At 40.1% G+C, this 19,465-nt stretch overlaps 1 protein-coding gene and 1 long non-coding RNA gene across 6 annotated transcripts in view; one reads left to right on the forward strand and one right to left on the reverse strand.

The window, feature by feature from the left end:
* Positions 1 to 2,459, reverse strand: part of LOC121493867 — a 50,738-nt gene extending 48,279 nt beyond the window's left edge. Inside the window, exon 1 of the long non-coding RNA XR_005988576.1 lies at positions 2,304 to 2,459. This is a non-coding gene — a long non-coding RNA (uncharacterized LOC121493867). The remainder of the gene's footprint in view (positions 1 to 2,303) is intronic.
* Positions 2,460 to 2,631: 172 nt separating this feature from the next.
* USO1 (USO1 vesicle transport factor) overlaps positions 2,632 to 19,465 on the forward strand; it is a 91,661-nt gene continuing 74,827 nt past the window's right edge. For 2 of the 5 annotated variants that reach the window (XM_041760189.1, XM_041760188.1), the window contains exon 1: positions 2,633 to 2,862. In XM_041760189.1, coding sequence (XP_041616123.1) covers positions 2,797 to 2,862 — 66 coding nt within the window. In that variant the 5' untranslated portion in view covers positions 2,633 to 2,796. Of the gene's footprint in view, positions 2,863 to 19,465 lie in introns of all 5 variants that reach the window. The other 3 variants (XM_041760190.1, XM_041760191.1, XM_041760187.1) reach the window with 2 other exon arrangements.

Below are 19,465 nucleotides of genomic sequence, written 5' to 3' on the forward strand. Positions count from 1 at the left end.
AAGACTATGAGGTCAGGGGGGCGGGGGAGGGGGGGGAGTTTGAGGGCTCTATCTTCACCTTCTCTGGACTCAACTGTCCATCCCTCCTGTCCACAGTCCTTCCTGCCAGGGGGATGCTGTTAGGGAAGAAAACAGGTCAACTGGAAGGAAAATTCATATGCTGTTACTGACCTATTCACCAGTTTAAAACAAAGCAGGGCACTTTGACCAGGTTGGTGCCTTAAAGGAATTTATTTAGCTAAAATGTCAGGCACTATTTTTGTCTGTTTGCTTTATTAGGAAAGAATACATGTAGGGATGCCTGGGTGGCTCAGCAGTTGAGCGGCTGCCTTCGGCCCAGGACGTGATCCTGGAATCTTGGGATCGATTGAGTACTGCATCAGGCTCTGTTCACGGAGCCTGCTTCTCCCTCTGCCTGTGTCTCTGCCTCTCTCTGTGTGTCTCTCATGAATAAATAAATAAGATCCCTTAAAAAAAAAAAAAAAAAAGGAAAGAATCCATGTAGTAGAAATCCATGAGCCCCAATGCAGATGATGGGGATTGAGTGAGGCACAGGAGGAAGGTGAGAAGCTCATCAGGAAGGGGTGGGGCTTAGGGACTGAGTGATTCTTTACACACATTACTTGGTAATAACAATGCTGAGTGTTTATTGGTCACTTTTTTAAGGTTGCAACAAATACCCCCATGGAAAATGTCTGAATTAACTGTCAAGCGTCCGGTTTTAAAGCAGAAGACAATGCTTAGTGCACAGGATTTGGGGCAGTATGATCCCAACCATTCTCCAAGTCACCCATGCTTAATTAATACCTTGGCAGTAGGACAGGAACTTTCACTAGAGCCTCGGTGATATATGTTATCTACAATTCCACCCCAGAGATGAAAAAAGGACCCTCCTCCTCAGCAAAATATTCAAATATACACAATGTCTTCTTCATTTATCCATCAATATCACCTTTAATGCCAGCGCCAAAATATGAAGATACAAAAATGAATAAATAACATAGTCCTGCCCTTAAACAGTAGGCTTCACAAGCATTTATTGAGTGCTTTCCACATACTAACAACTGCAAAGTGGTAGCATAGACATAGGTACCTGAATTTCAGGGAAAGCTTTCAGATGGTGCCAGAGTTAAATCTTAAGGAATCAGTAGGAGTTTCCTTGATGAGGAGGTGGGAGGGGAAGGGCATATACCGGCAAAATTCCAGAGTACGTGGGGGAGGCAGGAGCTGGAAAGATAGGAGCCAGAACATAACAGGTCTGTATACCAAGCTACAGAGACTAGATTTTATTATGGAGCAGATGGACAACCACGGGAAGATTTTAAGAAGAGCACCTACACGGACAGATGTTTTGTCATTGCTAGGCTCATCCAAGGGTGACTGGACTGGAGGCTGGACTGGACAGAAGCCAGGGCCTGAGTGCAGACAAACTAGTTAGGAAGCTACTGCTATAATCTTGGTGAAAAATGATGAGAACATAAACTATGTCAAAGGCAGCAAGGATGAAGAGCATAGGACCTGTTTGAGAAATATTCTATAAATAGAAATGAAAGAGCTTGAATACTGGACGGGTGGGTGAGAAATCCAGAACATAAGATTCCTCCCAGTGTCCTCCTTCTAGCTTAGGCAATTATTTGGCTAGTGGTACTGTTGAGAGTGGTAAGGCACAAAGAAGCATATTGATTTCTCTCTTTTTTTTTTCCCCCTTTAATGTAGGCTGGGGAAGATGATGAGTTCAATTTTAAATGCTGAATTTGAGACCTGTAGGGGATCCAAGTGAAGAGGTGTATGGATCAGTAAGCTAATTGGACCCTGCGCTCAAGAAATTTACAAGGCTACTCCAGAAGCAGGTGTAGCCACCTGGGCAATCTCATTTCGAAAGGGGCAGGGCACACCATTTTGAAAAAAAAAATGACATTTTTCATATTAAAAAAAAAACACTGGAAATGCAGGGGTTGAGAAGTAATAACAAAATATTACGTAACTGGCTGCCAGAATGACACTACAGATCAATGCATCTTCTCTGATACACTATATGCAGGGTTCGATGGGTTTCAACTTCACACCACTCGAAGATAGCGGAGTACCTGGTGTTAAGATCCGGAATTCCTTTTGTAACAGGTCTGAAGAGCAAGAACTGAAAAACGCGCCCTCCGGTGGCAATGGGATGAGGGGGCTCTAGCACCCTCTTCTACCGCGACACAAAGCCCCGTAAAGAAACGCAACTTGCCGGCTCCGAAGGCCCTACGGCTCGCCCCGCTGGACCGCAAGAGCAAAGGCACCCCAGGGGCCGGGGCCCTCACCTGTGACGGCGGCCGCAGCAGAGCTTCCCTCCCGGCTCCACGGCACGCGGCCCCGGTCGACCGCTGCAAGCCCTCGGCGAAGCCCGGCACCCCGCAAGCCGCAACGCGCCGCCGGAACCCCACGGCCTGGGGGCCGCAGGACCGACCGGCGAGGGCGGGGCAGGGGCGGGGCTCCGCCAGGGGGCGGGGCCTGCGCAGGGGGCGGGCGCGGGCTCGGGCTCGGGCTCGGGCTGCGGGCCTCCTCCCGCCTCCGTTCCCCGGTCGCCTGCGCCCTTCGGCCGCCACGTAATGCCACGTCCCCGCGCACGCGCACTTGGAGCGGCGGTGGCGGCTGTTTCCGGGCTTAGGGAGCTGGAGCGGCCCCTGGGCAGGCGGCGTTGGCGGCCGTGCCGGGGGGTGCGGAGCGCGGGCCTGGGGGCCAGGCCCTGCCGAGGCCGGGGAAAGTCACCTTTTCTTTCCCGCGGGGCCTGCAGGGCCGGTGGCTGAGCGGAAGATGAATTTCCTCCGCGGTGTGATGGGGGGTCAGAGCGCCGGGCCCCAGCACACAGAAGCAGAGACGGTGAGAGGAGCGCGATGGGTCCGGGACGTGGGAAGGGTTCGGCGGGGCGGGGCGGGGCGGGCGACTCGGGCCTCGGAGGTGACTTGGTGCCGCGCCACGTGCCCCTTTGCCTCCCTTTCTCTCCTGGGGGCCCCGAGCTGGTCCTTACGGCCCGGCACCGCCCCCAGCGCGGCGTTCCGCCCCGGGTGACCGCGGCCGCGCCCCGGAGCCCTGCGGGCCCGGCGTGGAGGGTGGCCCCGCCGGGAAGGGCTCGGTCCTGGGCACGGCTGGCTCCACCGTCTGCCGTGCCCCTCGGGCCGCGCGGGCCTCGGCCGCTCTCGCCTGTCTCCACAGGCCGGCAGAACCTAAGTCCCACGCCCCCCGCCGCAGCCTGCAGGGGGTCACGGGGGACGAGGGCAGGAGGGTCTAAAACCCGGCTGTGGACGAGAGCAGGTGGCTAAGAACGACACGACGGTTGGGGGCACAAAGCCGCCTGCTCCTGCCCCCTCAGCTGGAGGAACGTCGTGCTGCCAGGTGCAGTCGGTTCAGGCCTCGTTTCTCGGGCTCCCCCAACTGTCTCTGTGCCATTCGGGAAGTACCGCTCCGACTTGCAGGTACATTTCGCGCTCAGACGGCTTTGGGACTCATCCCTGACTTTCCCTTATACTCACCCGGTTCAGAAGTCTGAACGCTTGGTGACACGATGTGCAGCGTCACGTTAAAGACCTGTTAGCCGCTGAAAACAGTATTTGGTAGTTGGTTCAGCGTTAGGTTTAAGATAGATTTATTTTGAAGTTTGGTTACTTTCTATTAGAAAGTAATGCACAAACTTAGTATGTGCATGTGACATTTTAAAAATAAGCTAATTGAGAATAATTTTAGATATACAGGAAAGTGACAAAGCGTGACCTTATAAAGGTGAACTTTGGGTAGTAGTCATAGACATAATTGGGACGCCTGTGAACATAGATCCTACGTCCTGTGTTACTGGGATTTTGAAAGATAATAATAGCTTTCATTTGTCAAGCTCTTATCTTGAAGTAGGTACTATGCTGAGTTCCTTCTAGTGCATATTCTCCATTAATCTAACCACCCTGCCAGATAGATGATAGTATCTTCACTTTACAAATGAAGAAATGTGGTTTAGAGAGGTGAAGTAACTTGACCAGTGTCACACTACTAGTAGTAGCAAAGCCAGGATTCCAATATGGTTTCCCTTCTTAGCCGAGGTTTTCTTGCTGATGCTCACATTTTAATACTTACCTGGGAATTATGGAAAATTATGAGTATCAAAATTAACCTCACAGATCTGAATTAGAACTGTTTAAAGCAGAAGTTGAAAGCTGATGAATCTCTTTTCCTTTATTTGAAAATTGGGAGATTTCATGTCCATGTCCATGTACACACGCACACACACACAGACATACACGACTGATATTTGGCTTCTTTCGTCTGCTTCCACATGGCTACAAGGCACCCAAGCTGCCTTGTTATAAGACTGTGCTCTCTCCAGATCACCAGAGTCACAGCCCACCTCTTCAGCTTTTGTTCATTTATTTTATTTCTGATATTTTCTGTTTGAGGCATCAAGTATAGTTTATTAGAGCTCACTTTGGATTTAGGCTTTAATTTGAATCCTTGTCTTCCACCTCTAATTTGATTGGACCTGGCAAGAGATGGATAATACCCTGTGAGTAAAGTAAGGGAACCACTTGCTTTTATGGGTGTAAATAAGGATTAAGTGAAATAAGAAATAGAGCCTGGCACTTAGTATGTGCTCAGTAAAGGGTAGTTTTTAATAAAAAATCATGTAATACATGATTTTAGAGGAAGACTATCTTTTTTTTTTTTAATAGTTGGCCTTGTCACAATGACTTCTGTAGAAAAGATGGTATATAATTGAATATAGTATTTTAAAGCTGGAAGGTCCTTTGCAGATCATCCAGGTTGAACCCCCACCCCACCTCGTTTTACAAGTCAGGAAACTGACTTGCACAAAGCACTGAAGCGACTTGCACAGTATTACAGAGCTGAGACTAGAATACTGATCTTGCCATAGTGAGTGAAACAACATAATTTTTACATTGTGATTTCTCTTTTTTTCTTAAGATTTTATTTTTAGGGCAGCCCCCATGGCTCAGCGGTTTAGTGCCACCTTCAGCCCGGGGCCTGATCCTGGAGACCTGGGATCGAGTCCCACGTCTGGCTCCCTGCATGGAGCCTGCTTCTCCCTCTGCCTGTGTCTCTCTGCCTCTCTGTGTCTCTCATGAATAAATAAAAAAATAAAAAATAGTAAAAATAATAAAATAAAATAATAAAATAAAATAAAAGATTTTATTTTTATTTATTCATGTCAGACACACACAGAGAGAGGCAGAGAGACACAGGCAGAGGGAGAAGCAGGCTCCATGCAGGGAGCCTGATGCCGGGACCCGGGATCTCACCCTGAGCTGAAGGCAGAGGCTTAACTGCTGAGCCACCCAGGCATCCCTACATTGTGATTTCAAAATGAAGCTTAATTATCACTCGTGTATGTCGTTTGTGTAAAGTGAAAGGAAAGTGAGGATCCTTGTTCTTACTTCGAGGAGTATACTCAAAATTGGAAAAGTAATTTGTCTTATGAAGAGAATTAATAGTTTATTCCAAGTTACAGTATGGATAAAATGTTTCACCATCTTGTTCCATTGGGAAATATAATAGGTGAAAGGGGTCATGGGTCACTAATTTGAAAGTATTTAGGACTTCAGTAGAATGAGTGGTACAATTTTAGATATTTTAATTGGTGATTTGATCTCATCTGGATATTCCAAGTTGCTATAATTGGCAACCTCTAACTGGTACATTATTGTTTAGTATTTTATAATTTTTTTCATTTCTGTGAAATTAAATTCTTTTCGTGGTGGTTTTCCATCTTTTGTGCTTTTCTCCAGAAAGCTTCTTTGTCTAAGGTCTATGTGTCCTTTATTTTACTTTATTTTTTTATATCTTGTTTATTTATTATTAAAGATTTAAAAATTTTTTGAGTAATCTATACACCCAGCATGGGGCTTGAACTTATAACCCTGAGATCAAGAGTTGCATGCTCTAGTAACTGAGCCAGTCAGACACCCCTAAAGTCCATCAGTCCTTTAAATTTTTTTAATAAATTTATTTTTTATTGGTGTTCAATTTGTCAACATACAGAATAACACCCAGTGCTCATCCCGTCAAGTGTCCACCTCAGTGCCCGCCACCCAGTCACCCCCAACCCCCTAAATTTTTTTTTTGAGAGTATGTGAAAGCATGTGGTAGGTGGTGGGGGGCGTGGGGAGTGGGCAGAGGGAAAGAGAGAGAAAATCCTAAACAGTCTCCACAATAAGTGCAGAGCTTGATGTGGGCTTGATCTCAGGACCCTGAGATCATGACCTGAGATGAAATCAAGGGTCAGATGCTTAACCATCTGAGCCACCCAGGTGCCCATAACTGTCCTTTAAATCCACCCTTATTTTTCCCCTCCACCAAACTGCAGGTAATCCTTCCCCTCTGAGCAATCTTCACATTTTAACTAGATTGTGTATTTCTTAAGCTTTCTACCATTTGTATACGTTTCGTTTCTTCTAGACTCTTAAATGTCTTTAAGGAAGAGTTTGTAAGTATTTTAATCTTTCTTTTTATTTTTTTTTAAGATTTTATTTATTCATGAGAGACACAGAAAGAGAGGCAGACACAGGGAGAGGGAGAAGCAGGCTCCATGCAGGGAGCCCGATGTGGGACTCGATCCCAGCACCCCAGGATCACGCTCTGAGCAGACGCTGAACTGCTGAGCCACCCAGGGATCCCCATCTTTATTTTTCCATAGTAGTAGATATTCAGTAAGTATTTGTGTGATGAATTATAGGGGCATCTGGGTGGTTCAGTTAATCATGCAGCTCTTGATTTCAGCTCAGGTCGTGATCTCAGGATCGTGAGATAGAGCCCCGCATTGGGCTCCATACTCAGTAAGGAATCTGCCTGAAATTTTTTTTCCCCCTCTCCTTTTGCTACTCATTCTTTTTTCCCTCTTTGTCTCTAAAACGAATGAATGAATAAATTACAGTGTTATAAGAAAGAAATCCCAGATCTATAGTCATAGCAGCTCACAACTTACTAGGTGCTAAAACAGTACTTTTAATTTTATTTTTTTTAAGATTTTATTTATTTATTCATGAGAGACACACACACAGAAGCAGACACAGGCAGAGGGAGAAGCAGGCTTCATGCAGGGAGCCTGACAGAGGACTCCATCCCTGGACTCCAGGATCACACCCTGGGTGGAAGGCAGGCGCTAAACCGCTGAGCCACCCAGGGATTCATAAAACAGTACTTTTTAAAGACTCTAGGAATCAAAGTTCTAGAGTGATTGATGTCCATTTTGTCAAACTTTTTACTGAAGAGATTTTTCAACTTTAGTGTGCTTTTACAGCTTTCCTGTTTTCACTTTAGTGAACTTAAGGATCTTCTAAATGTGTTAGAGTTATATTATTGACTTTCTTTGTAAAGATTTTATTTTTAAATCTATACCCAACCTGGGGCTCAAGCTTTTAACCCTGAGATCAAGAGTTGCATGCTTTACCAACTAAGCCAGCCACTTAACTTTTCATACTGTCAGTTAAGAGTAACTTTTGATATGTATTAGGATGTTCTCTAGAGACTAAGTAGTAAATACTTGTATTTGTATCATATGATAATTCTATAAAGTTATGAATATCTTAAGTATAGAATTTTATCCTCACTACACTGCATATTTTAGAGTCAAGTACTTTTTTTTTTAAGTTTTATTTAAGTAATGTCTACATCCATTGTGAGGCTTGAACTCATGACCCTGAGATCAAGAGTTCACATGCTCTTCCAGTTGAGCCAGCCAGGTGTCCCTTAAAGTCGAATACTTTTAAATTTGATTTCGCTTTTCTGCTTCAGAGAAAGGCACTGATTTCTGGTGACTAGAGGCCTCCTTAGTCTGGGCATACTTTGTTGGGTGCAAATAAACACTAATTATTATTATTATTATTTTTTAAAGATTTTATTTATTTACTCATGAGAGACACAGAGAGAGAGAGAGAGGGAAGCAGAGACACAGGCAGAGGGAGAAGCAGGCTCCATGCAGGGAGCCCAGCGTGGGACTCGATCCCGGGTCTCCAGGATCAGGCCCTGGGCTGAAGGCGGCACTAAACCGCTGAGCCACCCGGCTGCCCAATAAACACTGATTATACTAAAATTCCTACTTAGTTTTTTAATGCTCATACATATTTAATTTTCCATCTACCTTTCAACTAATAACTTTTTTTTTTTTTTTAAAGCTAGTTTCTTAAAAACCAAAGCATTTGATGGTAAATCATAGGGGGTTTCTTTTCTCAAGTTGTATCCAAGGCATGAAAGTTGCTTAAGTCCAGAAAAAGTGTGTGGAATTACTATACTGATAAGTTGTATTATTTATTCAATCAATCAATCAATCAATCTCCAGGTCATACCTGGAGTTTGAACTCACGACCCCATATCAGGAGTTCCATGCTGCGCTGACTGAACCAGCCAGGTGCCCTGAAGTCATCTTTTTTTAGATCAAACTTTGATCAGCTGGCTTAAAAAGCAAAAGGGCTAACAATATAGAGACAGCTGTACTTTCTTATAATAAAAATTCTTATAAATTTAGACATAGTGTTGGTTTAGTCAAGCATATTTTATACCACTTTACTATAAATGTATAGTCCTGCAGTCCAAAAGTCCTGTTTGGGTTCGAATTTCATATTCTACATTAATAACCAGGTCACTGTCTCTTGGTTCTCTTGCAATAACAGTGTCAGATAAAACCGTAATGATGATTTGTGTTTTGATCACTTCTGTATCCAACTAAAGATGTCTCACATTCTTTTAAAGTAGTATCTATTGAAAATTGCATGGCTTTTTTGAAGGTTAATATATATAGATTGTTAAGGGCAATTTTAGAATCACACATGCACCTGTCCAAGGCATGTTCCAAAAAACACGAGTGGATGTACTTAAATTTGTTCCCAAAGAAGCATGCTGTGTGATGATCAAAAACAAAACAAAAAAATCTAATATTTATACAAGGTTTATTAAGCAGCTTATAATATTTTCAAGATGGGGACTCCTGAGTGGCTCAGCAGTTGAGGATCTGCCTTTGGCTCAGGGCATGATTCTGGGGTCCCGGGATCAAGTCTCAGGTCGAGCTTTCTGCAGGGAGCCTGCTTCTCCCTCTTCCTGTGTCTCTGCCTCTCTCTCTGTGTCTGTCATGAATAAATAAATAAAATCTTAAAAAAATATATTTTCAAGATGGAGATATAAAGTAATTTGTGTTTACCAGTTTTATTTGACCAGATCCCTTTTTTCCTCAAGAAACCTTATAGATCTGAGTGTTCTAAAGAACATAAAATAAGTTCTGGTGCTTTATGGTTTGATGGTTAATTGTAATCACTCTTGAATCTAATTATCTTTTAGGAGAGAATAGAAGTATTTCTTGTGTAAATTTGCTGATAGCAAGTACCATTTTTCTCTCCTTACATATTTACCGTCTATTATTTATACTGCATTGCTTTTTTGTCTTTTGTGGAAATTATAGAAAAGGCCTGCTTATATTTTTGTACCTCAGGCAGAAATGCTATAAACATTTTTGTATAAAAAAATTATACCATTAATTTGAAAACTTTTGTCATGCTAAGATTTAGAGATACCAGCATTTGTGTTAGGTTAGTTGGTAGACAAGTTTCGTAATGATGCCTTGCTTGGAAAGAATGTTCTTTTGGAAAACGGTCATTTCTTAGAGAAAATGGGGAGAATAAATGAAGTAGCATATTACCTTGGCTGACTTACTGTTAACTGTAATGGAAATAGACTGTTTTAGATTCATTGGATTTATTTTGCAAAGAGACTGGTGTTTGTAATGTTCCCATTATTATTTTTTTTTTTTAGATCATATTTAGGTCATCAAGATAAGACTGACCTTTGCTTATTTTGGTAAAATTTTCTGAGTTATTCAATTCAATTAGATTTCAATTCAATTCAATTTAGAATTCAATTTAAAATAAATTCCTGGTTCTTTTTGTGTTCTAAAACACTAATATTTTTTTGTTCCATAAAACAATGTAAATGAATTGATTTTTGGTTAACATGAATTATTTTAGTCCTACAGTTGTCATGGTTGGGTAAGTTCTTTCCAGGAGAGCTATAACTATGTCTTAAGCTTCATGTAGACAGTTATATGATCAAATGTGTTGGTATTAGATGCTTGATAAATACTTATTGAATAAATGACTGAATGGTTGAATTAGATTTTTGTAATTGGCATTCCTGTTCTTCATTTTTGCATGTCAGTTAAATACTGAATACCTAAAAAAAAGTAGGGGTTTCTATTAGCAGTTGTCAGGAAATACTGTGAAGTACATTATGTCAGTGTCTTTAAATTGTAAATGTACTTTCAGCATGCTAGTTTTATGTCGCTTTCCTTTTTTTTCCTTTTCAGTGGTTTTTCATTTTCCCATTCCTTATGTCATTTTTTCCTTTCCTAGTCACTCATATTCCCATTGCTTCTTTTTTTGGTCTCCTTTATGTATATCTGAAGAGAATAAATGGAACTATTGGTTAATAAAGCAGATATTAAATTCACATTGTTATTGTTAGGTTGTCATTCTGATTATGCTCCATTTACCAATTGTTAGTGGGATGGTTTGTCCTTTTCAAATTTTTTTTGGTAAGTGGAATTGTAAATCTCACATGGTTATTACTGAAAACAAGGAAGAATTCTTTTTTTCTTTTTTTTAAGATCTTATTTATTTATTTATGAGACACACAGATTGAGAAAGAGAGGCAGAGACACAGGCAGAGGGAGAAGCAGGCTCCGTGTCGGGAGCCCAATGTGGGACTCGATCCCGGGACTCCAGGACCACACCCCGGGCTGAAGGCAGGTGCCAAACCGCTGAGCCATCCAGGGATCCCCTCAAGGAAGAATTCTGATACATAATCCTCTCCATGAGTTGCATTGTTATACATATTATTTTATTAATTAGCTTTTTAATTTTTTCATGACACAAAATGGCAAGTAATACTAGTAAAGTTTAAGGCCCCTTGACTACCATCTTTAATTTCAGTTTCTTTCCAGAAATAACCATGATTTTTTTTTTTAAGACTTATTTATTTGAGAGAGAGCGAGTGAACTTGTGTGAGCCGGGAGTAGGGGGAGAGGGAGAGGAAATCCCAAGCAGTCTCCATGCTGAGCTGGAGCCCATCGTGGGGGTCAGTCTCACAACCGTGAGATCACGTCCTGAGCTGAGACCAAGAGTCGGACCCTCAACCAGCTGTGGCACCCAGGTGCCCTCAGAAATAACTGTGATTCTTAAGGTGATATAAATCCTTCCAGAGTTTTATGAGTAATTCTGCATTTGTACAATATAGAATTATATATTTGTATGAACTTATTTATCTTTTTTCATAAATGATATACTATTTATAGTGTTTTGCAGCTTATTTTTTCATTGATATGTCTTAGAGATCTTTGCATATTAAAAGTCACTTTAAAAAAAAAGATTTTATTTATTCATTCATGAGAGACACGGGGGGGGGGGGGGGGGGGCGGGTAGGAGGCAGAGACACAGGCAGAGGGAGAATCAGGTTTCATGCAGGGAGCCGACATGACTCTCAATCTTGGGTCTCCAGGATCACACCCTGGGCTGAAGGCGGCGCTAAACTGCTGAGCCACCTGGGCTGCCCAACATAGTCACTTTATTAGAATTATTTAAAATATCAGATTTTCAGTTACTTTGTTAACTACACTATACTCAGACTATAAAAGCATCTTGATAATGGAATACATGTCTAATTCATCATTGTATTTCTCTCAGAGCACCTAATATTTAGCATAATGTAAATTAATTGAAGTTTTTGAGTTTTTCCTTATTACCATTTTCTGGTCCTTCTAAATAAAACTAACTCTGGGTTAAATTTTATTCAAATATGTTTTTTACTCTTTGAACTGTTTTTTTTGGGGCGGGTGGGGGGAACACCTGGATGACTCAGTCAATTGTCTGCCTTCAGCTCAGGTCATGATCACAGGGTTCTGGGATTGAGCTCCACCCCGGGCTCCCTGCTCAGCAGAGAGCCTGCTTCTCCCCTTCTCTCTGCTGCTCTTCCTCCTTATGCTAGTGCATTTTCTCTCTCTCTCTCTGTCTCTCCCAAATACATATCTTAAAAACAAAAAACCTGTTTTTTGTTACTAATTGGTATTCTGTTGTTTAATGCAAAAGTCAAACTCAAATCCCAAAGGTGTCAGTTGGATAACATTGTTCAATCCAGCAGGTCAGGTTAGAAGAGAGCAGGGCTCTGGCTGAAACTGGAGCCTGCATATCCTGACTTGACAGTGTAGATGGAGCTCAATTCCAACCAGTAGGCCTCCAGAAATGTAGGCTCAGAGAGCCAATTTAATGTAATGGCTAAGCACTCAAACTGCATGGCTTTGAATTCCATCCAACCACTTACTAGTTTTGTGGACTTGGATTTACCTACTGTGCCTCTGTTTCTTACATCTAAAATTGTATAATAGGGGCACCTGGGTGGCTCAGCTGGTTAAGCGTCAGCCTTCAGTTCAAGTCATCTCAGTGTCCTGGGATCAAGCCCAGAGTCCTGGGATTGAGTCCCACGTTGGGTTCCCTGCTCAGCAGGGAACCTGCTTCTCCCTCTCCTTCTGCCCCTCCCTGCACTTTTTGTTCTCTCTCTCTCCCTCTCTCTCTCTCAAATAAATAAAAATTTTGGAAAAAAATATGAATAATAATAATGTCTATTATATAGGATTTTGTGTAGATTAAATAAATTTAAAAGTTTATAGATCTTTAGAACCAACTGGCACATACTAAGTGCTGTGTATTGCCGTATTTTAACAATTCTGAGATGCACATTAGCATACAAACATCTCTGAAATCAGATTGCATCATGCAATTATAATTGGCAATATTTCTTTTTCCTTGGTGTTACATTAAAAAATGGTGGATCTTGGGACACCTGGCTGGCTCAATCAATAGAGTACACGACTCTCAACCTGGGGTTTGTGAGTTCAAGCCCCACATTGGGCATAGAGATTATTTAAAAAAATGATGGATCTTATAATTGATGGCTTCTTAAATTGTGTGAAATACAGTATTAGCTGTTTAGCTATCAGGCTAATTTTCTTCAAGAAAAGGTGGAAATCTGAATTTTTATATGAAATCTTTCAATTTTGAAATGTTGGCTTAAAAATTATTTTAAACATCATATAGGCCAAATAGATTTTTCAAATAGCATACCAAACAAATACATTATTACTTACTAGGTAAAATTGAGTATTTTTAACTTATTCTAAGTTTTGAGTCTTAAGTATCTAGTTTATTTTTCATCTTGCAGGTGATGAAAAGGACTTAGATTATATTTAGGGTTCAGTCAATCCTTGTTATTCATGGATTCCATATTTGCAAGTTCATCTATGTGCTGAAATTTAACTATTTTATTTAATTTATGTAACTTCAAAATTAATACATGTAGCACTTTCAGGTCATTTGTGGACATGAGTAGGGCAGTGAAAATTTTAAGTCACCTGATGTGTATATCCCTAATTGAGGTCAAACGAGGTATTCTGCCTTTTTGTTTCAACTCTTATATTAAACTAGCGTCCTTTTCACAGTCTATTTAGTGTTGTGTTTCTTGCACTTTTGTGCTTTTTGTTTGTGATTTCACTGTTAAAAATGACCCTCAGTATAATGCTGAAGCTCTGTCTCGTGTTCTTAAGCACAAGAAGGCTGTGATGTTCTCACAGAGAAAATGTGTGTGTTAGATAAGCTTCCTTCAAGCATGAGTAAAGTGCTGGTAGCTAGCTGTGAGTTCACTGTTAATGAATCAAGGACATATATTGAAAAAGATGTCTTTAAAGAAATACACATAAAACAAGGTTATGTATTGGATTGATTGAGGAAAATGTGACCACAGGCTCATAGGAACCCAGCCCTTGTATTTCTCTTAAATGCAAAGGTTCAGTATCTGCTAATTCATCGTTCTTGGTCACTTACAGAACATAGAACTACCATGAATAACAAGAATCAACTGTATTTGGAAAGTAGAAGAACAGTAAGTCATCAGGTGCTATGATGGAGCACATAATAAAATAAAAGCTAGGTCTAATATATTCTGGAAATTTTTTTATTTTTTTATTTTTTTATTTTTATATTTTTTAAAGATTTTATTTATTTATTCATGAGAGATACACAGAGAGAGAGGCAGAGACAAAGGCAGAGGGAGAAGTAGGCTCCCTCCAGGGAGCCTGATGTAGGATCATGACCTGAGCCAGATGCTTAACCACTGAGCCACCCAGGTGTCCCTGGAAATTTCTTTAAATTTTTACTGTTTATTTACTGAAGCAATAGTGAAAACATGCTTATTATAAATAATTCATATCAGTATGTATTCTAAAATTGCCTCTTCCTTCTTCCCTTCATAGTCTCTTTTCCCATTACTGGAGGGTAATCACTAGTGAAGTTTGGCATCCAAACTTCCAGAATGTTTTCTTTGCAATTACCAGTATGTTCATTATACAAATGAGTTTCTTTTTTAAGATATTTGGTTTTTTAAAAAATGTTCTTTATTTATTAGAGCAAGCATGCACAAGCAGGAGGAACAGCAGAGGGAGAAGCAGGCTCTCTGCTGAGCAGGGAGCACGGGGTGGGGCTCCATCCTAGGACCCTGAGATCGTGACCTGAACCAAAGGCAGACGCTTAACCAACTGAGCCACCCAGGCACCCGATATTTGGTTTTTTAAAAAATTTAATAGAGGTGCCTTGGCGTTTCTGTCAGTTAAGTGGCTGACTCGGTTTTGGCTCCTGTCATGATCTGAGGGTCCTTGAGCCCTAGGTCAGACTCTGTGCTCAGTGGGGAGTCTACTTGAGATCCTCTCTGTCTCCCTGTGCCACCCCCCCATAGGTAAATAAATCTTTTAGAAAATGTAATGGTAGGTATTAGGACCTTTCTTTTTTTTTTTTTTTTTTTTTTTTTTAGGACCTTTCTTTTATTTCTTTTTCTATCTTTCTTTCAAGATTTTATTTATTTATTCATGAGAGACACAGAGAGAGGCAGAGACACAGGCGGAGGGAGCAGCAGGCTCCCTGCAAGGAACCTGATGTGGGACTCGATGCCAGGACCTCAGGATCACGCCCTGAGCAGAAGGCAGATGCTCAGCCACCCAGGTGTCCGGGTATTAGGATTTTTCTATTCACTAATTAGTAAACATAGATTTTTTCCCCACACAATTTTAAAAATTTTATAAATTTCTTTGTTTGAAGCAAATGGGCTAAAGTATCTTCTTTTGTTGTTACCAGTTTTCTGTTCTGTGACCTTAACATGTCTTGGCTATATTTATATCTCTCTACTCAGGCAGTGAAATTCAGGAAGGTTACTTGTTTCAAGGGTATAGAATGGTCACCTGAAATGTGCCTTGGTAGTCTGCTGAGATAATACTGTTTTGGTAAAAAACCTAGTGACAAACATTTCTGACGTTTTTTTTTTTTTTTTTAAGACTTTATTTATTTATTCATGAGAGAGAGGCAGAGGGAGAAGCAGGCTCCATGCAGGGAGCCTGATGTAGAACTTGATCCTGGGACTCCAGGATCACTCCCTGGGCCAAGGGCAGATACTCAATCACTGAGCCACGCAGGCATCCACATTTCTGACTTTTTAACAAAGTAGACTGTATTAATTTCTTTTGTATTGTAAGTCACTCTTTAGATCAATAATTACAGCAAAATGTTAATTTTTAGATAAGAAGATGGTATTATAATATGTGGGATTTAAACCTTTTACTTCCTTTCCAGCTCTCCCATCATGTTGATGAGAGTGTTGCATAGTACTCAGACAAGAGTTTGTGACTTCAAACCCAGTTAATTTATGAATTTTGCTTCAAACTACAAGTTGGCTTCTTTGGTTGGTTTCTGAGATAGTGAGTTGGTAGTAACAAAGTCCCTCACCTCAGGATCCCATTTGAGACAGTGAATAAATTTATCCTTTAAAATACTGCCTTTTTCTCTTCTGATGGTAGTAACATAAATATTCACTCTGCTTCCCTACTTTGTTCTTGTTACGTATTACCCACACTTCGGACTATATCCAAATCAGTGATTGACTTGAGGCCCTCTGACCAACTAGGTTATGTAAAGTACTCTCCACCTAATCACTATCTCATTTTCCTGATTATTTCCTTTGTCATGCCTATTACTTTCTCTTTTTATCTTTCTGGTCTTTTTTTTGTAGTCTCCTTGTCTTTATCTTTTCATTAGAATAGATACCTTCCATAGTGGCTTACTGGCTATTGCCCCAGAGTAGAATTTTGCAGTGCCTTGCAAAATGTTAAGCACTTTAATAATATTTCTCAATATTTAATAATATTTCAGCTGTCTGTGGTTAAAGACCAGTTGCTTTAGTTGTTTTTTTTTTAATGCAGTTAATCACAGACCAATACTTTTGTAAGATACAATAAAACTGAATTGCTAGGAAAATGGAATGACTATACGTATACATAATCATGTGTATAAAAATATTAAGCCGGGATCCCTGAGTGGCGCAGCGGTTTGGCGCCTGCCTTTGGCCCAGGGCGCGATCCTGGAGACCCGGGATCGAATCCCACATCAGGCTCCCGGTGCATGGAGCCTGCTTCTCCCTCTGCCTGTGTCTCTGCCTCTCTCTCTCTCTCTCTCTGTATGACTATCATAAATAAATAAAAATTAAAAAAAAATATTAAGCCCTTTTTTATTAAATACAAAATTATATAGCTGTTGTATAAGTTTCTAAATGCTTAGTTTCTGAACTTGTCACTGATTGCTACTTTCTGGTTGCACTGATCATAGCTCCCATGACAGTAGCAGCACTCTAATATTTGCTGAATGAATGAAATCGCCCACCTAGGGTTATGATACTGAATTCTTCAGATATATTGGTCCTTTGACCTTTGTCCTTGCCAAAACCCAGAGTATTTGCTGATGTATAGAAGAATGATTGCTGATTCACGATATCAAACTTCAGATAGCTTAATCACTGCTGTTTTTTGATTTTCTAATTATATCTTTTAAAAAATAATGTTTGATTACATGTTTGTTTAAGGAAAAGCTATAGAAGTTGAATCCCAAACAGTGGCTGTTCCAGATGTTTCATTCTTTAGAGCCCCAGCCTCTTAAATTCAGTTCTTTGAATTATTCTTTTGCCTTACTTATCCTTTCAGCTCTTTGCCCATTACCACCACCCTAATATATTTTTCTTACTCTTATGCCTTGTCTGTTACAATGAGCTGACATATTTTTTCTCTCTAATTTCTGTCCATTCCAGTTTGTCCTTATTATCTCAACCAAGTTAATTCTAAAAGAGTGAGTATATATATTGGGGTGCCTGGTTGGCTCAGTCGGTGAAGTGTGCAACTATTGATCTTGGGATTGTGGGTTTGAGCCCCATGCTGGGTGTAGAGATTACGTAAAAATAAAATCCTTTTTTTTTTAAACTGAGTATATTTTTAAGTTTTTCTGAGGTACTATTTTTTCTGAGGTGCTATTTTTTATTTTTATTTTTATTTTATTTTTTTTTTTATTTTTATTTTTTTTATGATAGTCACAGAGAGAAAGAGAGAGAGGCAGAGACACAGGCGGAGGGAGAAGCAGGCTCCATGCACCGGGAGCCTGATGTGGGATTCCATCCCGGGTCTCCAGGATCGCGCCCTGGGCCAAAGGCAGGCGCCAAACCGCTGCGCCACCCAGGGATCCCCTGAGGTGCTATTTTTTAATACCTGATTTTTTTCTTTTTTGGTAGCTTCTAATTAAACGGCTTTCCCGAAGTAAAGCTCCAACTCTTAGAACAAGGGACTACTCTGGCTGAGCAGTTAAGTCAAGGGTTTATTAGGGTCCTTAGTAGGCTGTAGTGTAAGTAAAACGTATTCATAAGAACTGCATTTCAGGGCAGCCCAGGTGGTCAGCGGTTTAGCACCACCTTCAGCCCAGGGCCTAATCCTGGAGACCTGGGATCGAGTCCCACATCTGGCTCCCTGCATGGAGCCTCTTTCTCCCTCTGCCTGTGTCTGCCTCTCTTTCTGTCTCTCTCGGTCTCTCATGAATAAATAAATAACATCTTTTTTTTTTTTTAATAAATAAAATCTTTTTTAAAAAACTGCATTTCTGTTTTTATATATATATATGTTTATCATACATATATGTTTATTTTATATATATATATAAAATATATATAAAATAATATATATTTATATATTATAAATATATAAATATTTATTTATATATATATTTATATTTAAATATATATTTATAATATATATAAAATAATATATATATATATATAAAATCTCGTGGTCCATGTAGTTTGCAACAGTAACTCAGATTCACATTTTTCTGAGTAGGAGACAAAATAGGCTGTTAGAGTATGGGCTTTGGAGTGAGACATCTATAGCTTGGGTTTATTTTGGGGTGTATTGCTTTGTTTCTGAGCCTTAATTTCTTCTGTAAAATGAGTTTATTAGTTTAGGTATTGCATCAGCTGTATAACAGAGGCCAGAAAATGGGTTTAAAGATAAAAATTTATGTCTTTTTCCAATTAAAGTCCAATTAGAAAGCAATTAGATAGGGTAGTTCTCCTCAGGGTGGTCCAGAGGCCCAGGTGTTGCTTTTTATCTTGTTCTGCCATCCCCTAGGATGCTGCTCTTGTTGGAATTGTTGAATCTGCCTCATTAACACCAGGTTGAAGTTCCAAGTTCAGGGAAGGAGGAGTGAAGAACAAATAGCTTCCTTTTAAGGACAAGGACATGACCTAGAAGGTACTAACAACTCATTGGATGGAATATAATCACTGTCTGTGCCTAGAGGCAAAAAAGACTTGGAAAATAGTCTAGGTAAGCAGTCATGTGCCCAGCTAAAACACTGAGGGTTCTAATAAATGAAGGGAGAAATGGAAAATCAGGAACAAGTATATGCATTGAGTTGGTTTTTTAAGTAAGGAATAAATGGCATTAATGGTCTTTGAGATCTATAATTTTTAAATACAAGTTAAGCATTCTTGTGCCAGAAAATTTTTGCTTGGTAACTATCAACTAAAAAATATATGACAGTGTTTTGGGCCTAAAACATGGCTAAATCTTTGTAAGGTTTGGAACTTGATTATTATATATGTTTTCCTTTCATTAGGTTTCAGTTGTCTGTAAGTGTAGCACTTCATTAAAGAGAAATCACTTATTCAGAAACTTCAGCCATCTGGAATATTAACAGAAAGTACTAAGCTTTCCTTAGCAAAAGTAGAAGTTGCAAGGTCCATGTACTCAGTCTTGATTTCAAGCCTGTGTGATTTTTTTGTTATAGAAAAATTATATTAGTATCCAGCTTAATGATCAAATTTTTGCTCAGTAGCAAATTAAAATCTACAAAATTTGAATGGTCTGTTAAAAACGTTTCTGATAAAAATGGCATCCAAAAGCCTGATAGAAGAATAATACAAAAAGTCATAAGAATCTTGGTAATACTAAAGTTTGTTAACATTTATTGATCATTTATAGGTGCCGTGTATAAGCAGTCTTTTATGTTCATTACTTCGTTTAACACCTAAG

Source organism: Vulpes lagopus, chromosome 6, assembly GCF_018345385.1.
Source record: "Vulpes lagopus strain Blue_001 chromosome 6, ASM1834538v1, whole genome shotgun sequence".
Taxonomy (NCBI): domain Eukaryota; kingdom Metazoa; phylum Chordata; class Mammalia; order Carnivora; family Canidae; genus Vulpes; species Vulpes lagopus.